At 36.1% G+C, this 20,066-nt stretch overlaps 1 protein-coding gene across 5 annotated transcripts in view; it reads right to left on the reverse strand.

Annotated features, from left to right (window-relative positions):
- ARFIP1 (ADP ribosylation factor interacting protein 1) overlaps nt 1-20,066 on the reverse strand; it is a 122,850-nt gene that overhangs the window by 54,605 nt on the left and 48,179 nt on the right. For 4 of the 5 annotated variants that reach the window (XM_030312906.2, XM_030312909.2, XM_030312907.2 and 1 more), the window contains 2 exons: nt 7,030-7,138; nt 917-1,012 (listed from right to left, as the gene is read on the reverse strand). In XM_030312906.2, the coding sequence (XP_030168766.1) occupies nt 917-1,012; nt 7,030-7,138 (205 nt within the window). The remainder of the gene's footprint in view (nt 1-916; nt 1,013-7,029; nt 7,139-20,066) is intronic. The other variant, XM_030312911.2, reaches the window with a different exon arrangement.

A 20,066-nucleotide genomic window follows, 5' to 3' on the forward strand; every position in this document is an offset into this window, starting at 1 on the left:
AATAAAATGTTTTTCATAGGAAAAAAATAGTTAAATCCTTAAGATACTAATGACTTAGAATAAAAATTTTCATAATTTAAAGAGAACAATAAAATAAGGAAAAGAGAAAAAGTTCTTAAAAATGGTTTTAAACGCAGAGTCAGCAAAAATTTCTTTTCTGCCTTACTCTTATAGTCAGACCAGCCTTTGCCACAACTTTACCACAACCTCAGATCAAGAACAGTATACAAAATCAAATACATGTAAGATGTACAAAATCCTCATGGAAATAAAATACAGAATGTTAAAGTGTCATATGTTAAAAGAAATATGTACTTCAACTTTTTCCTGTTTGTAGAATTGAGCATATTAAAGTATAGAACAAATTCAATGCAAAGAAATGCATTTTTCCCAAGTATTTTTCACTGGCCATAACTGGTAAATTACATATTCTTTTGTTGCAATCTGCAAGCTATTTGTAAGCTGTGGTTGAAAATAGGAAGACACAACATTTTCCACTTGACCCATTCCAAATAATGAACAACCCAATTGTTGAAGGCTCCTTTTTTGTTGAACTGAAAACAGAGTAGAGCTGCAAAGTGGAGAGGATCAAATAAGTGAATCTACATTTTATAGAGCAAAGAAAACACGATTTAAAATGAATCAAATTTTACCATGTTTTTAAATCAAAGGGAATTAAATTTCAGGTTTAAGATAGTTAATAACTTTGAAAAGCCAGAAAGATAGGGATGGCTAGAAAAGATTATTTACATTATTGTTAAAAAAAGAAAAAAAAAAAAAAAAAAAGCAGCCACCACAAAAGCCAGAATTACACACACCTAAGAATATAAAGCAAGGGATTATGAAACTGAGTGAATTAGTTTAGTTTCAGAAGTAGCAAGAAGGGCTTCATCCAATCAGTGAGTGCAGAGAATACCTGAAGGAACAATTAAATCACTTCCTTGTTGAGCCAGGCGACTAGCTGCCACCCTGCTAGGAGACATAACAGATGGCAATGGTGGTGCCGGGGAACCTGAAAAGGGTAGACATTTAACTGTGAAAACTCTTTTCCTCCTCCACATGTTGTACACTTTGAATATAGGTTTAATGACATTTCCATTAAAATACTCAAAAATGAGGATTAAAAATTGGAATTAATATAGTTTGCTTTCTTGCAAGAATGGACTAACAATAAATGGGTGCTACCAGGCTGAGTTCTTGTAGAAACTTTTCATGCAACTGTTGAAACTAAACAATACACAGAGCCATAGGAAGAAACTTGGCAAGACCTCGCATAATCAGGACTTTACCTGGGTTCTGCTATTTCCAAATCACTTAACAGAATGTGGTTAAAGTTCCATAGTTGAACGATTTAAAGCTTAAGGAAATATTTTGTACATTGTTACTCCTACATTCGAAGGAAAGCTCTTTAAGTAAAAATCCAAAGGTATGTAAAAATGTATCAAAATTATAATTAAAATTCACAAAAATGTGAATGAATCACAGCCTTCACAGGAATTATAGCCTAAAATTTTACATCATAAATCCAATAGCACATAGCGTAGATCACTGCTATTCATACTATGGATGCAAGGGACCTATATCAATTATTTCACCTGAAAGGTCATTAAAATGCAAAAACTCAGGTCCTGCCCTAGACCTACTGAACTAGAATCTGCATTTTCATAAGATCCTTACATGATTTGTATGCATTCTGATGCTTGAGAAGTGATGATATAGAGTGCTATTCTAACTAATCATAAGAATGGAGCTTTTATTTATTTTATTTTATTTTTCAACGTTTTTATTTATTTTTGGGACAGAGAGAGACAGAGCATGAACGGGGGAGGGGCAGAGAGAGAGGGAGACACAGAATCGGAAACGGGCTCCAGGCTCCGAGCCATCAGCCCAGAGCCCGACGCGGGGCTCGAACTCACGGACCGCGAGATCGTGACCTGGCTGAAGTCGGACGCTTAACCGACTGCGCCACCCAGGCGCCCCAAGAATGGAGCTTTTAAAGCATAGCTGTGACACTCCACCACATCTACTGGTCATCAGTGGGCATCTGTAAGGTTTTTTTTTTTTTTTTTTTGACAGTATTAATTTTTTCATTTAATTGTTTTTACTTATTAAACAAATAATATATATATATATATTTAAGGTGCACAATGTGATGCTTTGATATATGTATACGCTGTGAAACGATTACCACAAACCAATACACCTACCACTTCTTTTGGTTTCTCTTGTGTGGTGAGAACATTTGAGATCTACTCTATTAGCAAATTTCAAGTTTATAGTACAGTATTATTAACTATAGTCACCATGTTGTGCATTAGGCATCTATAGTTTTTTAAAAGCCACTCAGATTATTCTCTAACTCAACCAAGTTTGAGAACTGAAGGGAAAAAAAATAGTATTTTAATCAAACACAACTGAATTTTAAATTCTTAACTCTGTGTTTGAAATTCTGGCTCTATTTACCACATAGTATCAGGAATATGTTAGCAAATTAGTTAATATCTCTGAGCCTTAGTTATCTACAAAGTGAGAAAACAGACTGTCCAACATTGTTGATAATGTCCAGTATTAAACCAAAGAAAACTTATAACTTCAACTGCTTTCTTTATTTTAAAGTCTGAAGGTTGTACATCTTTAAGGGAATGATAATTGAAAGCTGAAAAATTATTAATGTCCTTCCATATCCAGTTGAAAATATTTTAACATCCATAAGCTTCTTTTATTTCAGCTATACTCTCTCCCAGTTCTCTAGAAATGAATCAAATTTATAATTAAAATTTTCTAATAGGACAGAAATCAAGATCAAATTTCTTTACTTAGAGGTAGTAATAACTGGTTATATTCCAGATATACTAAGATCTGATGGAGAAATAGTCACCACTTTTAATAATAAGAAAACCTTAAAATGAACTAGATCTAACATTAAAATCCAAACAACAGACCGAAATAGACTAGCATTACCTTTCAAAGTGAGAGATATTTATCTCTTTAAATCTGCCGAACCATAAAATTTAAAACTAGAAGGAATGACAGAAATCAACTAACTCTGACATTAAACCACAGAAGAAAACCCAGAGGGGTTAAAACAGCTTATCAGAGACTCAGATGTTCTGAATTCACACCATAAAATCTCCATTATTAAATTCAATACAGGAAACACTAATCCATAAGTTACTTGTTGAGTTAGAAGGCATTTAAATAGGTTATCCAATCCAATCACCATTTTAAACAAAGACTATCTCTACTCTCCAAGGCACAAAGGTTTCTATTATAGAAGCAAGCGTTAAATAAAAGACAACTACTGTAGTTCCATTTCTTGATGATCCCTGAACAGAGCTCCGTTGTTCTGGTTATTACTGTTTATTAACCTTGCATAAGAAATAATCCCATGACACAAAAGGAGATGTGTATAATATATGCAACAAATGATACAGAACTTTGCAAACTAAGATAGCAAAAGCTATGGTGCCCTGGGAACTGGGTACTTCAGCCTTCTCATTTTACTTTCGAGGGTAAGTATCACTTCTCTGTATCTTCAATATTCTCTATCTTCAAATTATCATTTCTATGTAACTTCAACCCTTTAAACCACTAATTTAGATGAAGTTAGCTACTAAAATCATTCACTATCCAATAAAAAATAATTCTTAAAAAGCAAAAATCTTGCTAATGGACTAAATTTGGGGAATTAGCTCCATTTCACTTCAACAACAGAACTCTAGGAATATGAATATATGTATGTAATGATCGATACCCCATTAAAACAAAACTCAGGTACCAAGTATACTTCACTCTCATGAGCTTTGATTTATTTATAATTTCCTTGTTATTAATTTTGCAATGTATTTGTTAGGTAGATTTCAATAATTGTTGTTAGGCTAAACTTAAGTATCATTTCTCCTAAATTTGCTCTAGAGATGGAAAACTAAATGGTTAATACTTTTCTTGGAGCAACTATTCAAGTAATAAAGTCATTGTTATCATTCAGTCATTTTTCCAGAGAGCTAAAAAGACAGCCCCAACTCCTTTAACGTTTTTTCATAAGATCTATTTCATAAGTTTTAATCATGTTGCTTTTTCTCATTTCAATTTATCTGTAAATACCTTAAAACAAGTACACTTAGGGGAGCGAGGGTGGCTTGGTAGGGGTTGATTAAGCGTGTGACTTCGGCTCAGGTCCTATCTCATGGTTTGTGGGTTCGAGCCCCATGTCGGGCTCTGTGCTGACAGCTCAGAGCCTGGGGCTTGTTTCGGATTCTGTGTCCCCCTCTCTCTCTGCCCCTACCTCACTAACACGGTCTCTCTCTGTCGCTCTCTCTCAAAAAAACAAAACTACAACTTTTTTTTTTTAAGTTTATTTATTTATTTTGAGAGAGACAGAGCACTGGAGAGAGCAGGGGAGGGGCAGAGAGGTGGGGGAGGGAGAGAGAGAATCCCAAGCAGGCTCCCCACTATCAGCGCAGAGCCAGATCTTACAAACTGAACCATGAGATCATGACCCGCACTGATATTAAAAGTCAGACACTTAACCGATTGAGCTACCCAGGCGCCCCAAGCAACTACAACTTTCTTTAAAAAAAAAAAACCCAAAAAACAAAAACTACAACTTTCTCATAAGTGCTTAATTAATCTGCATATGGTAGAATGAGTATCTTTTTAATATACACATCAACAATGTAGTTTATTTTAAAAAATGTTTTAATAAAGTCAATTCAAAGAGACATACATTACTGCCATTATCAGGAAACATATTTTTTATTCCAATCTGAAAGACTAGTATGTATCAGTAAGAAAGTGAAACTGATCAGCATTTCCATGCTTACACTCAACAGTTTATAATGGTCAATTTCAATCACTGTATAATATTTTTCTACTTAAGGGAAAAAAGATTAACCCAAACGTCAGTTAAATAATTTCACTGAGAATACTTAAAACACCTTAATAGTAAAAGTATTTTGGGGGGTGCCTGAGTGGCTCAGGTCATGATCTCACAGTTTGTGACTTCAAGCCCGCGTCCGGCTTTACGCTGACAGCGTGGAGCCTGCTTGGGATTCTCCCTCTCTTCTCTCTTTGGCCCTCCCCTTGCTCTCTCTCAAAATAAATAAATGAACATTAAAAAAATTTTTTTGGGGGGGGCGCCTGGGTGGCTCAGTTGGTTAAGCGTCTGACTTCGGCTCAGGTCATGATCTCGCGGTTTGTGAGTTTGAGCCCCGTGTCGGGCTCTGTGCTGATAGGTCAGAGCCTGGAACCTGTTTCAAATTCTGTGTCTCCCTCTCTCTCTGCCCCTCTCCTGCTCACGCTCTGTCTCTCTCTGTCTCAAATAAATAAATAAATAAATAAATAAATAAATAAATAAAGTTATTTATAAAGTATTTTTTAATTCTCTATTGACATTTAAATTTGAAAATTGGTGACTGGTCCCAAGCTGGTCACATTACATAAAATAAGCCTTTTATCTTTAAGTACTCATAATTTTAGGCACTCAGTCAACCCTTTCAAAATCAAAGTTATCTCCTAGATAAGAATGCCAGAATGCTACATAATGACCACTGAGATATGGACACATATGCTCCCTTCCTACGGTTTTATATCTCTGAATATAAGGATGAAAAAGGAAAAAAAATCACTTAGATAGTCCATTCACTTTACAGCCTAGAGTAGAGGTTGTTATTCTGGATTCTTCTAAATGCTTATTTTCAGGACCCATTTAGGAAAGAATATATTTCAAAACAGAAGTTGTTTTTCAATAAAGTACTGGCTATTAGTATAATAAAAATATAGAATACTATCATCTACAAGAGGGCTAAGGATTACAAAGATGCTGAGAATTTTTTCATTCTATGAAATTATAATGAAGTATTAAAATATACTTCACTGAACATCAAATATAGCTACTATTTTTAACTATAGCTCTGTCAAGAAAACAATCCATTTTTTACATCCAAATGTTTACATGGTTTTACTTTCACTCATGTGAAAATGAAAAAAACACTTGAAAAAGGTTATCATAGGGAAGAGTATTAAAAGCACATAACTTTTCCTTTATATACATGAAATGGGTGCAGAAAACAGTTAACATGGCAGGTCTGTTTATCCTTAAAAAGACCAGCTTACAAGATTGGCCCTTGGTTGGCATTTGGAAACTTTTTTTGAGGTGGGGGGACAATTCCCTCCATTCCTCGAATGGTTAAGACTGGCTCACTCTGCCTAAACTATTTACACAAACAATGTGGTTTATGCTAAACGCCTGTTTTTCTTCTAGGAGTCTGGAATCTTGGTACATGCTAGGCAGAGGGTGCCTATGCAAGCAATCTCCAATAAAAACCCTGAGCACTCAGTCTTTCCTGAGCTTCCCTGGTTAGCAACGTTTCGTACACGTTGTTACAATCTGCTAGGGGAATTAAGCATAATCAATGACTGCCGACTCATGTCCCGTGTGACTGCACTGGGAGAAGACCCTTGCAAGTTTATGCCCAGTTTCACCAGACTCTGCCTCAGGCATCCTTTGCCTTTGCTACTTGTGCTTGGTATACTTTCCCTGTAATAATCATAGTCATGACTATGTACGGAGTCCTGTGAGTACTCTTAGCAAATTACTGACTCTGAGGGTGGTTTTGGAGACCTCTTATATGGAATGTATAATAGGAAAAATAAAAGTTATTTTTCTAATTGCTTTGAAATAGGAAATACGTACTTATACAAAACATTGACTTATTGCTATAAATTTTGTAGTTAAAAGCTAAAATAGTTTAAATCTGCATTTTGGATATAACTTTTTGAGTATTTTAATATTCTAAAACCAATCCTTTAATAATCAGTGAAATTATGCATATTGATTTACTTATATAAAGAAAACTACTAAGACAATTCCTAGATTGTTTAAATTGAAGAGAAACAGATTATGCTTATAAAATCAGTGTTTTGTCACAGAATTAAATGACTTTACTATGGTTTATGAATGAAGGTTGCTTTTGATGCACTTCTCCCATCCTCCACCCCAGCCATCTTTAAAAATACATGGGCTCTTACCTTGAAATGCTCCTGCTTCAATAACCCCCTCTTTGGTACTGTCAAAGCCATGAGATGTAATTTGGGTTTCTGAGAGACCAAGTCCAGCTGGTAATGAACGCTTCAGATCCTTGGCAACATTTGAATAAAAGAGAAAATCTTCATAAAAAATCTCACACCATATAGCAGTTCAGCATAATGGTGCCCTTTTAATCACATCTTCAACTATCTTTTTCTCTATATGTGGTATTCTCTCATGCTGTCGTAGCATTCTATAATGATGTATAACCAGCAGCAAATTCAGCAAGATTTGCTATTAAGAGGTATAGTGAATGTCAAATACAAAATATTTGTTATTCTAGAATTAAGCAACAGGCAGATATCAAAATTCAATTTTCAAATTTCTAAGCTACCGATACATCAGAAAAATCATTTTAAAGGACAGAATTAAGACGACTAAAAAGTCACTATTATGTAAAAACTGATGTCTAATACAATCATGAGCCTGGTCAATATAAACAAATCATTCACTTGCAATATTAATTTTCCTTTGATTTCTAGGTTAGCTAGGTAATAAGCAAGGCTTCTTGGATTTCAATCAGGGTGGGGAAAAAGAAATCTTCTGCTATTCATTTTATGTTAAATACTGACATTAGTCAATCCAACTGCAGACTGGCTTATAATTGGAACCTAGCTGTAACAAATACAATATTCCACATTCAGTCTTACAGTTTAAAAAAAAAAAAGAGAGAGAGAGAAAGCCAAGAAATACAGATGTCCAAAATTTCTTTATTTCGTCTGGCTTAGATATGAGGAATTACCCAATTTTCATAATCAGTCTATGAATGGATTCAACTGGTTTCTCACGATAATGACAAATGATGCACTAAAACATAAATATGTCTTTGAAATCTTTAATACAGTACCATATCACATATAATGTAGTTATAATTTGAAAACTGAGAACTAACGTTTTGAATTTTCTAATTGGCAAAGTCAAAATTTAACAGATACAATCTCTCATAACTGGCATGTTGTTGAGAGGGATTTTCTTGAGAAGCTCATTAATTTTGTCTAGGCAATTATTTGATTGGTGTGATGGGCCATGAATTAATAAATAATGAGGTCGATTCTCATCTCATCAAGCATTTGATTGATCAAATTTATCATTTACCATTTATCAAACAGGTAATTTGACACAAGTAACTGTCCTCTCCTGTGGTACTTTCAACATCTCAGCTAGCTTCAGATACTCCTGATTTTCCTCATACAACATCTGTTATGTTCTATTGTCTCCTTTGCGGATTCCTCCTCATCTCCAAATTCTGGAGTGTCCCAGGGTTCAGTCAGAGGACTTCTTCTCCTATAGTCTCTTCTTGGGTTACTGTATTGATTCTTCTGGCTTTGAAAACCATCTATACATTGACAACTCCCAAATTTAGGTGTCTTACCTGGGCCTCCCTCTTTAACTCCTATATATCTGATCACATACTTTTATTTCAACTTGGATATTAAGTAGGCATTTCAAACTTGATATGTCTCAAACTCACTGATTCCACAGTAAATCCCCAATGCCCAACAGACAAAACAAAATAATGGCATCTTTATTTTCCCTCCTTTCAGTTAAATAGCATCTCTACCACCAAAATCTTAGGAGTTCTCTTCGACTCTTTCTCTCAAGTCCGTATCCAAACCATTAAGCAGATTCTATCCGATCTACTCTCAAAATACATTTCAGGATGAAAGCAATTCTCACCACCTCCACTGCCACAGCTCTGGTCTAAGCTAGAATCATATTTCGCCTGGATACTCTAAGAGCCTCTCAACTGGTTTCCCTGCTTCTGTCCAAGACACACACCTCTAACTGCACACATCAACCAAAATTAGCCCCTATACAAAAACTCTCCAATAGCCTCCTATCTCATCTAATGTAAAACCCAGACTATTAAATGTTCTCAAGGGATTACAGGATTTGACTTCATCTCCTACCAGCCTCAGTCTTACAGCCACACAGTTCCTTCAAAAACAATAAACCTATCTTTGTTTCAGGGCCCTGTACTTCTGTTTTTTCTTCCTGAATGCTTTCTTGTACCTGACATCTACAGGGCTTGCTCCTTTAGGTAGAGAGGCTTTCCCCCTTGAGCAACTCTCACAACCTCACACTGGAACTCCCTATTCTGCTTCCTCTATTTTATCCTCCTCAGAGCAGTTATCACTTGGTAACATATTACGTGTATTTGTGTTTATTTTTACCTCCTCTTTCTATATGCTGTAAGTTTCACTAGAACTGCGATGTTGCCTAGTTTGTTTACTGCTGTATTTTTAGCACCTGAAATAGCACCTGGGATGCAGGAGATGTTTAATAAATATTGTCAAATGAATAAATGAATTTGTTGAGTGAACTAAAGGACTTGTGACTCAACACCATATAGATTAAGAAGCTGCTACAGCAACAGGTTTACTTTAAAATTTAATTTAATGAGTATCTGCTTCCTCTTGCTGTATGTTAGACTTTCTGGACAAAGAAAAAGGTAAGGTACAGCCCTTGCCTCACTGGAGAGACAAGATATACAAATATTAATGTAAAAGTTGAACTTGTCGCCAAAGTAAAGACAACAGGAATCAGAGGAATTAAGAAGAGGGACTCAATCCATGAGAACCAAATAGGAAAAGAGAAAGTTCTGCATGAGCTCTGGAACATAAAGGATTTATTTATTCATTGTCACAACATTTACTGAACACCAATGACAGTCACTGCTCTCGACACTACAGATGGAGCGGTGTAGGAAACAGTCTCTGTCCAAATCTGACTCTCATGGGGGGAGGAAGGAAGACTAGCCCGATAGTAAACAAATAAATGCAGCCGTGTAAGGAGTGCTGTTAAGTAACAAGTAGTAAATCAGTATGTTTCTTTTCAAGGCAGGATAAAAGGGATACAGAGTGACAGGGAAAAGGGTGCTACTTTGGGTTGGGTATTGAGGGAAGGTCTCTCGGGGGTAGTAAAATGTGGGCAGATTCCTCAAAGAAGTGTGAGCGAGTGAGCCATGTGAGTTTTAAGACACAATTCCCTTATCAGATATATGATTTGTAAGTATTTTTTCCCATTCTGTGGGGTGCCTTTTTAGTTTTTTCATGGTGTTCTTTGAAGCATAAAAGTTTTACATTTTTATTAAGTCCAGTTTATCTATTTTCTTCTTTTGTTGCTTGTGCTTTTCGTGTTCTAAGAAACTAAAGTACCTAATCCAAAGTCAGAGAGTTATACCTGTTTTTTCTTCTAAGAGTTTTATAGTTTCAGCTCTTATATTTAAATCTTTGATCAATTTTGAGGTTCCTTTTTTTAAAAGATTTTATGTTTAAGCAATCTCTACAGACCCAACATGGGGCTCAAACTCACAACCCCAAGACCAAGAGTCACATGCTCCACTGAGCCAGGCAGGCGCCCCTGGAGTTAATTTTTGAGCATGGCGTGAGGTCCATGTCCAGTTTCATTCTCTGCATATGGATATCCAGTTGTCCTAGCACCATTTGTTGAACACTATCCTCTCCTCACTGAAAATTCCTGGCACCCTTGCTGAAACTCAACTGACTATGAATGTAGAGATCTGTTTCTGTACTCTCAGTTCTGCTCCACTCACCTATGTCTCCTTATGCCAGTCCCAACCTGTTTTGATTATTGTAGCTTTGTAGTAAATTTTAAAACCAGTGAGTCCTAAAACTCTGTTCACCGTTTTCAAGACCCTTTTAGCTATTCTGGATCCCTTGCATTTACATAGGATCAGTTTGCCAATTTCTACCCCAACCCCCCTCCCCCAAATCAAACTAAACCAAACTAAACCAAACCAAGATTCATTAGCAAGACCAAAAGAAACTGTTCGGTAATCCAATGAAAGTGACAGGTCTACCCCCAAATAGAAAACTAATTAACATCAGTTTTACCAGGGACATCTCTTTGAATTGGCCTTAAAAAAAGGTGCCTAGTCCAATAATTTGTTATCCAAGCAAAACTAGAACAATTTTTTTTTAATTTTAAAAATCTTATTTGTAATCGTTATGGGGACAAACAAAAAAAATAAACATTAAAAAAAACAGCACAATAACACAATAATAAATACAAGCAAGCCACAAAGATTTAACCTTGCTTTCTCCACCCTAATTAGAATTCCTCATGGAATTATCTTTTGAATTTTGTACAGCATATTTTAAAGATGTTTATCAAGAGCAAAGACCCTTAAATTACTTTTTAAAGATTGTCACAGTCTCATCAAGAACCAACTATTACTAGAAACATGAAAGACCTGGAAAGATAATTCAGACAGACCAGCTTTCCTATTAAGGGGCTATATGACCCTGGGCAAGTGCTTAAAAACTTTGTTAGTCCCTGTTTGCTCAGCTGTAAAAAGAAGCTAAAAATTACCTCAGAGTTCTATGAAAACTTATGTGAGACAATTAATATAAGCAAAGCACCTCGTACATATTTTTAGGCACTCAGCTAATGTTAGCCATCCCCCTCCCCTACTACAATCATCTTTATAACTAATTAATGCTATTGCTAATAATTAGAGTGAAAAACATTTCGTGAACACTTCCTATGTGCTAGGAATTGTTCTAATCACTTTAACGTACAGGCAGTCCTCTCTCCGCGTGACAGTGCAGGACCGTAAAAATGATCAAGCAATTGGTACTATTACTACTATTTCTCAGATGAAAAAACTGGGACACAAAAATGTGTCATTTAGTTACTAACTAGCAATATAGTTAGGGCTAGGCTTCAAGAAACAATATTAACTGTAATGTAGAGTAAAGAGCTACAAGCAATTTGTTAGAGACTTAGAATTCATTAGCTCCTATTGTTTTCAAAAAGATTTAAAGAAATACCTTTTAAAAATCACAATTTCAGAATTTGAAGTTTAAACACTAATGCAAATACATTTTCAACTTGTAATTTCCTAATAGCACTAAAGAAATGAGCTCTTTCATTCCTTTTCCCTTTTCCTAATGCCACTTAAAACCTCGTCACAGGACAATATTCTTTTCATCTGAATATTGTTTTGAAGAGTACTTAGAATTAAAAAGAAAAATAACTGCACTCAGTTTTATCTACTTCCCATTTTTAAACCAAATCTGAGTCTGTTCATTTCATGGAATAAATTATCTTTCCAGTTTATTTTTTAATATACTAAATCAGTAATTTCTAGGTTTTAAAAAAAAGTTTATTTATTTATTTTTGAGAGAAAGCAGGCACATGTGAGTGGGGGAGGGGCAGAAAGAGAGAATCCCAGGCAGGCAGGCACTGTCAGCACAAGCCGATGCAGGGCTTTAAGTCACAAACCATAAGATCATAACCTGAAGCCGAAATTGTACACTTAGCAGACTGAACCACCCAGGTGCCCCCAGTGGTTTCTAATATTTTTAAATATTAATGATCCTTTTATTAATATTTACATTAAAACCAGACGATCTTTTCTCTCTGAAAGACAAATCTATCACTTACAAAATAAATACTGCCAAACTACCAAGACATTTTTTAAACTTTGCAAGTTTGGTCATTAAGCTCAACTATTTTTGGAATGGTTTCCTTGAATGTTGCCTTGCTCAAAGTCTTGACAGCTTTTAGCTCTCGCTAAGAAAATAAGTATCGAAGACATCCCTCAAAATATGAGGAATAAAAAAATGCATGCAAACAAAATAAAAATGGCATACAGTAGGTACAGGACAACTGTGTTTGCTGTATTCTTGGAACTTATCTGAAAGAACATTACTCATTTTAATCATATGTCCTGTCCCAAAGTATTGTGTAAATTCCCAGTAGAGAGATACAGTGTAGCAGTAGTTGGTAAGAGGTTAAACAGTAAACATGATGGATATCTCAGATTACCTAAATTTTCAAGAAGGTACAGGGATGTCTCCCATCTTGTCAGGCATGGCCTCTAGAAGAAACTCCTGGTTGTCTGAAGATATTACATCTCACTCAGACCCCTCCCAATGATCTCCCAGGGGTCCTTTACTCAACAAACAAAAATTCTTCCAGAAAAAACCTTTATGTAAAACAGCTGTAAAATCTGAAAAGAACTAAGGTCTTCCTAAGCCTAAACTGTCACTAACAAAAGGAGCCTAACCAAAAGTGGTACAAATGGGTCCGTTCAGATTCGGAACAGAATTATCATTTTGATAGTTGTCCAGCAGCTGAATGCAACACAAAATAATATGGGTTATGTGAGGGGAATGTATGACTTGTAAGATAACACACGTAAGTATTTTATGTGTTTGTTGACTTGTTTTTGTTTTTTATAAAATACACACTCTCTAGGTAATATAGTTTAGCCTCATAATTCACAAAAACTTAAAACGTGCCTTTACATGATCTTTAATTCTTTTTAAAAGTGTCTTACATAGCTTAGTAACTATTCAAATGTCTGCTACTGCATTTACCCCTATGGTTTCCAGAATGTATCTCAGAGACAATGAGCCCACTATAACCAACAACATAAAATCCCTAATTTGCATTTTTATGTCACTGACATTCAATTCAAAGTTTAGGACTTAGCAGAGTTATGCTTAACAAGTACACAATAAAATGGAATAAACCCAAAGTTAACTTTCTGTTCAAGCACTAGGATAATACTCAGCATTTAATACTTTTTAAAAATAAATTTTCAAACAATTAAGCTGAAACAAAATAGAATGCTTTTGGCAAAAACGTTTCATGTATGTTTCAAGTCCTTCTGAGAGGATACAAAATAGTATCTGTAGTAACAGCTTCCATAAAGCTGTGAAGGGATGCTAATTTTCCTCAAAAATAACTTGCCTTCATTTTGCATATTTTCACAGAGGTAAGAACAGGAATGAGATTAAAAACATAACTTTAGAATTTATAATTTAGTTTGGTGATCTACTTTTGAACTGAAGTTAGTGCAAAACCAATATATAAAGAACACAAAATGTTTAGCAAACTTGCTTTATTTTTTTTTTTAATTTTTTTTTCAACGTTTATTTATTTTTGGGACAGAGAGAGACAGAGCACGAATGGGGGAGGGGCAGAGAGAGAGGGAGACACAGAACCGGAAACAGGCTCCAGGCTCTGAGCCATCAGCCCAGAGCCCGACGCGGGGCTCGAACTCACAGACCTCGAGATCGTGACCTGGCTGAAGTCGGACGCTTAACCGACTGCGCCACCCAGGCGCCCCAGCAAACTTGCTTTAAAACACACATCGTTAATAAGATGCACAACACTACAACAGATAAACAGAACTAGAGACTAATTAATCCTCCTCTCTTCTCAAGAAGGGGAAATCTTGAATAAAGGAGTGATTCTCCAAAGTGTGTACTGTAACCACCAACAATCTGTAAGGATTGTCCAAGCAGTCTATAAATTACATGAACTCTCTTCTCCCTTAGTTTCCTTACACTACATTCTCCCAATTTTCCTCCATCTACTTCTGTAAAAATGGCTTGGTTTTCCTTACTGCTTCTAGCTTCTCCACAAGAGAAAAGTCTTACATCTAACTTCTCTACTTCCCTTGGCGACCTAACCGATCCATCTCCTGTGTCTCTAGTCTTGGCACCCCTGAAATTCATTCTTCAAACTGTAGGCAGAGATAGCTTTCTAAAACGTGACTCTGTGGGCACCTGGGTGACCCAGTCGGCTAAGTGTCTGACTTCAGCTCAGACACGATCTCGTGGTCTCTGAGTTTGAACCCTGCATCGGGCCCTGTACTGACAGGGCGGCGCCTGGAGCCTGCTTCAGATTCTGTGTCTCCCTCTCTCTCTGCCCCTCCCCCGCTCACCTGTCTGTTTCTGTCCGTCTCTTTCTCTCTCAAAAATAAAAATAAACATTAAAAAAAATTTTTTTAAATGTGAATCTGATTGAGATACTTCCATTTTTATGTCCTTTAGTGCCCCTCACCCCATTGCCTTTTAGGTAAAATCCCAAACTCCTCAACATGATTTTAAGGTGTTGCAGGATCTGGTCTCTACTTAACTCTCTAGCCTCATTTCTCACACATCTGGCCCCACAGTCTCCACTTCAACAACAGCAAATTTTCAATTCTGCAGTTTCACACACTTTTCAGCTCATTCTAGTTGTCTCTGATGGGAACACCCTTCACTTTTCATTTGGCCAGCGCATCCTTCAGATTCAGCTTGCCTAGCAATTCCTCAGGTAATCTTTCCATACTCTTCCTATCAGTTCTCAGACCATGCTATACTTGGACTAGTATATTACTTTTCACATGATATTAAAATTAATTTGTGGGGGTGCCTGGGTGGCTCAACTGGTTGAGCACCTGACTCTTGATTTCGGCTCAGGTCACAATGTCATGGTTCGTGGGATGAAGTCCATGTTGGGCTCTGCCCTGACAGTGCAAAGCCTGCTTGGGATTCTCTCTCCCTCTCTCTGCCCCTCCTCATCTCACATGACCGCATACATGCGCGCTCTCTTTCTCAAAATAAACATTAAAGGAATAAAGTTAATTTGTAAATTAATTAATTTCTATATTCTCTCTTCCTGCAGACTGTAAAAGCTTTCTAAAGATCAGGATGCTTATCTATCTTGTTCCCCTTTAGTATTCATTCCTAGCAGCTAGTAGATATAACACCAATATATTCATTTACTAGCAATTTTCTCAATTTATGCATCTTATCTCATCCCTCAAAATGTATAAAACCTTCCAAAACATTTACATAATTTTTAAAGAAACAAATTGAAAAATTTCTGTGAAATGTTCTATGAATTTTGGTAATTTAAAATCCCCTTTGTTGTTTTTAACAGCTGCCTATAAAGAGTATCCACCAGAAGCAAAGCTATTATTCGAACAGATCTCCACATCCCTATCCTACTATAAACATATTTCAACATCCTTAACATCTTCATAGTGGCCTCTCTGCCTCTCCACAATTACTTCAAGTCAAAGCTGATTATTCTCCAACATGCTATTTATCAAGTGAGTAAAAGGCAGGGTTAGCATTTTCTCAGCTTTCTGCTGGTACTTCTAAACTACCAGTTCTCAAACTTTAGTTTGCGTAAGAACCACGTGAGACCGTATTAAAATTCAGATTCTTCTCAGCTGTCCATTGTGATCTCATGAAGTTGGAGTGCGAAGTCCAGGCACCAGAATTTCAAACAAATAAGCCATGTGATTCTGATGCAGGTAATTCTTTGTCTACATTTTGAGGAACTCTGTTACGTAGAACAGTTTTTCCATACTTGTGCAATACACGGATTCCCATCCCGCATTTCCCTGTGGGCCACACTACCTCATTGCCCTCTTCTCCACTTTAACATTGTCATCTATCTTCTTTCTAGTTAATCCCAAATATTTATTGAGGGCCTTCTGCTCTATCCTTAATTCTCACCATTATTCTCGGTGTTCCCAACCTTTTGCATGCCATTGGGCAGTTTCAGAAAATGAAATGATTCCTTGTCCGGTCTGCAATTCTTTCCAAACTGAAATAGAAGGTCCAAGCTGAGTTTTCATAGCTCATCAAAAAAACAATGTATAATGTCACGGTATGTAGTTGTTGCTTAACTTTTTTTAATACAAAGTATCAATTACTTAAAATGAAATAAAATCTATTGCATGAGCTTGCCTACCTATGTTGATACAGAATAATGGGTTGTAGTATTAACAATCTGTCAAAGTGTATGATTTTTTTTTCCCCTTAGTATACTTGTAGGAAGCCTAAAGTTGGTAGTTTGATACAGGTTTGGTAATCTGTAGGGGACAAAGGGCCAAAAAAAGTGTGAGGACAAATAAAAGATATACTAGACTAACATAGTAACTCCAACCTACTTTTCTGTCTCAGATTGCAGTAACCTCTACATCTCTAATGCCTTTCATCCTTCATGCCCCATTTTACTTCAGTCACCAGAACTCCCACGGCCACTCTTGGGAACTTGCTATCACTCAGGAAGCAACACTTCCGGAATTTTAAGTCTAATAACTCTCTTTGTGGTCACAAGCTCCTGTATCTGTTATTCCACTTGATCAAGTTATTAGCAAATATGACTCATCCATTTTCTCCATTTTACACACACATATACAATTCTCAGTCTCCTCTCTCTCTCTCTCCTCTCTCATTCATTCCACAAACATTTAACAAGAACTTACAGAATTACTATCTTTTGATGGTTTACTGCCTACCTCCTTGACCTCATCCCCATCCCCAAGTCCCCTTAGTCTAGATTCTAAGTAGTAATGAAGTCTGGTAAGAATGAAATCACATACCAGCTTGCACCAAGGGAATGCTGAATTCATTCAAAGGCTTATCACCGTGGGAATATTTATACGTATCTACATTCAAAACAATTCCTTCTAAAAATAAAAAAAAAAAATATGACAGCATTTGCTTATAAACAGAGGCAGAATCTATCTTCTAGGCACAATATGTCATAATTAAGAAAGATAGGCTTCAGCCTCTCATTAAAAATTATATTTATTCATATTTTTTCAATAGAAATCCCAATCTAGAGTTAATTTAATAGACTTCTATATAATGCACATACTTTAAAACTTAATTTGTGGCAATAGTACTAAGAATATATTCAATACTTTAATATTTTGAAGTAAATATTAAAATGAATCTAGGGGCACCTGGGTGGCTCAGTCAGTTAAGCGTCTGACTTGGGCTCAGGTCATGATCTCACCGTTCGTGGGTTTGAGCCCCATGCCAGGCTCTGTGCTGACAGCTCAGAGCCTGGAGCCTGCTTTGGATTCTGTGTCTCCCTCTCTTTCTGCCCCTCCCTGCTCATGCTCTGTCTCTCTCTCTTTCTCTCTCTCAAAAAATAATAAAAAGCATTAAAAAAAATTAAAAAAAAAATGAATCTAGATTTGCATGAGTTAAACGATCCTTGAAAAATATTTACCATACCTCTAAAAGGGTCCAAGCTATACATTTGGTAAAAATTGGTCTTTGGAGAAAGTCTCCATCAAATCAATGTTGCCACTGACAGAACTCCTAAATTTTTCAGATGTGAGTAATGCAGAAATGTTATATTGAATAGTATATAGCATGGAGACAAATGATCATCATATGCTATTCAAACTCTAGTGTAGGATGGCTGAAGTAGAAAACATGTTAAATTTTAAGTCTTTATACTGGAATCACTTCCTTTATTGAGCAACTACTGTGAATCATAAACTGTGCTGTGTGCACACAAGCTGCCCTAAAGGTGATTTCAATCTCTTAGGAAAAACAGATAAGTAAATGGACAGTTACAACACTGAGGGGAGGGGAGGAAATCTATCCAAAACAGTGTTCTGACAATTCCTATTCTTATATTCCTTTCCAAATCTTCTCCAGACTGCTAGAGTTCACTGTCCAGACTGATATGTACAGGGGAATGGAAAAACTACTTAGTTCAATAAAAGCATTAAAGAGTGAAACAATAATAACAAAGACCACATACACAAAACTTCAACAACAACAACAACAACAAGTATAACAACAGCGATGATGCATGCTGGGAAATTAAGGACACAAGATGGATAGATCAAGTCCAAAAGCAGTACATCTTCCACAATAGTCTAGAAACATGTTTCTAGTCCTGGCTTTAACATGTGTTTATTCATTTACTCATTTATTCACCAAACATTTAAATGAAAGCCTCAATTATCATGTGGCAGCACTGTAGATAAGGTAATGAATGGAAACATTTTTGCCCTCACTTTCCTTACAATCAAATCACACAAGCCTTTGGTACAGCCAGTTAATCTGGGTAATTCCATCACAACCTCAAGGGCCCTTTTCCTCAACTGTAAAATAAAGTAGTGGAACTCAGGGATCTCTAAACTAAAATCCTGTGATTTCACTCAAAACTTGTAGACCGGGGGTTTTTAAGACCCAGGAAACTAAGGATCCATAGGCAGGCTTCAGTTTAGGGAGTCCTAAACTCCCTATAACTAAATGAAAAATTTGGTAGTTTTGTATATATGTACATTTTTCTTGAGGAAAAGGTCCATAGGTGGAAAAACTGAAATTATGGATTTTAGTTTTGGGCCAACCACAGAAAAAATTTTGTTTCAGTGATATATACTAAGGTAGTTTCCCTATCTGCCAAGTATAACTTAATTAACAAGAAATTTCAACTACACGGAACTGATATTTGCTTCTTCTCTTTAATTCATGGCATGAATTTCACGATTTTAATATTTTGACCAGGACTTTAACAGATTTATAAATAATATGCAGTTTACAACTCAAAGAATAATTTGTATTCTTCAGAGATTAAACTTTACTAATCTTTAAAAAGGAATTTTTATTTAGAAAAAATATTTTTGCTGTAAAAAACTGTGATGATACAAAGATTCTTATTCTATCCTCTCTAAGTCATTGTTGCTCCTTGTCTTAAGAAAAAGAGTAATAAACCTCAAAATATTAACATATGTCAAGTTGCTACCAGGGGATTTGTAGGACCAGTTCTTTCATTATAACCTCTATTAGAATGTGAATGCTAAGTTAGAGTCTAACCAGGGCCTCTTGTAGGACAGAATAAGAGGGGAAACCAAATGAAAAATGAAACCTCTGCAATGAGACACAAAAGCCAGGACGGAAACATTTAGTTTCACTGCCTGTGCCACAGTGACACCAACTGGTCAGCCAGGATACAACAACTTAAACTACCATCTTAATTTTATACAAGACTATATTTTTTAGAGTACATCATGCAGTTAAGTTTTAAATAAAAACTAGTATTTGGGGCACCTGGGTGGCTCAGTCGGTTAAGCATCCGACTTCAGCTCAGGTCATGATCTCATGGTTCGTGGGTTCGAGCCCCGTGTCAGGCTCTGTGCTGACACCTCACAGCCTGGATCCTGCTTCTGATTCTGTGTCTCCCTCTCTCTTTGCCCCCTCTCCTGCTCACGCTCTGTCTCTCTCTGTCTCTCAAAAATAAATAAACGTAAATAAAAACCAGTATAAGACTTTAAACAACAAACAGGTGTAAAAGGAAGATGTATATAAGTAAAATACTTGAGCAAACTCCGGTTATTATCCAGTTTAACATGAGACCTCTTTACTAGTCTATAAAATACAGTCTAACGCTAAACAATACATTTTAACAC

This window comes from Lynx canadensis, chromosome B1 (assembly GCF_007474595.2).
Source record: "Lynx canadensis isolate LIC74 chromosome B1, mLynCan4.pri.v2, whole genome shotgun sequence".
NCBI classification, from domain to species: domain Eukaryota; kingdom Metazoa; phylum Chordata; class Mammalia; order Carnivora; family Felidae; genus Lynx; species Lynx canadensis.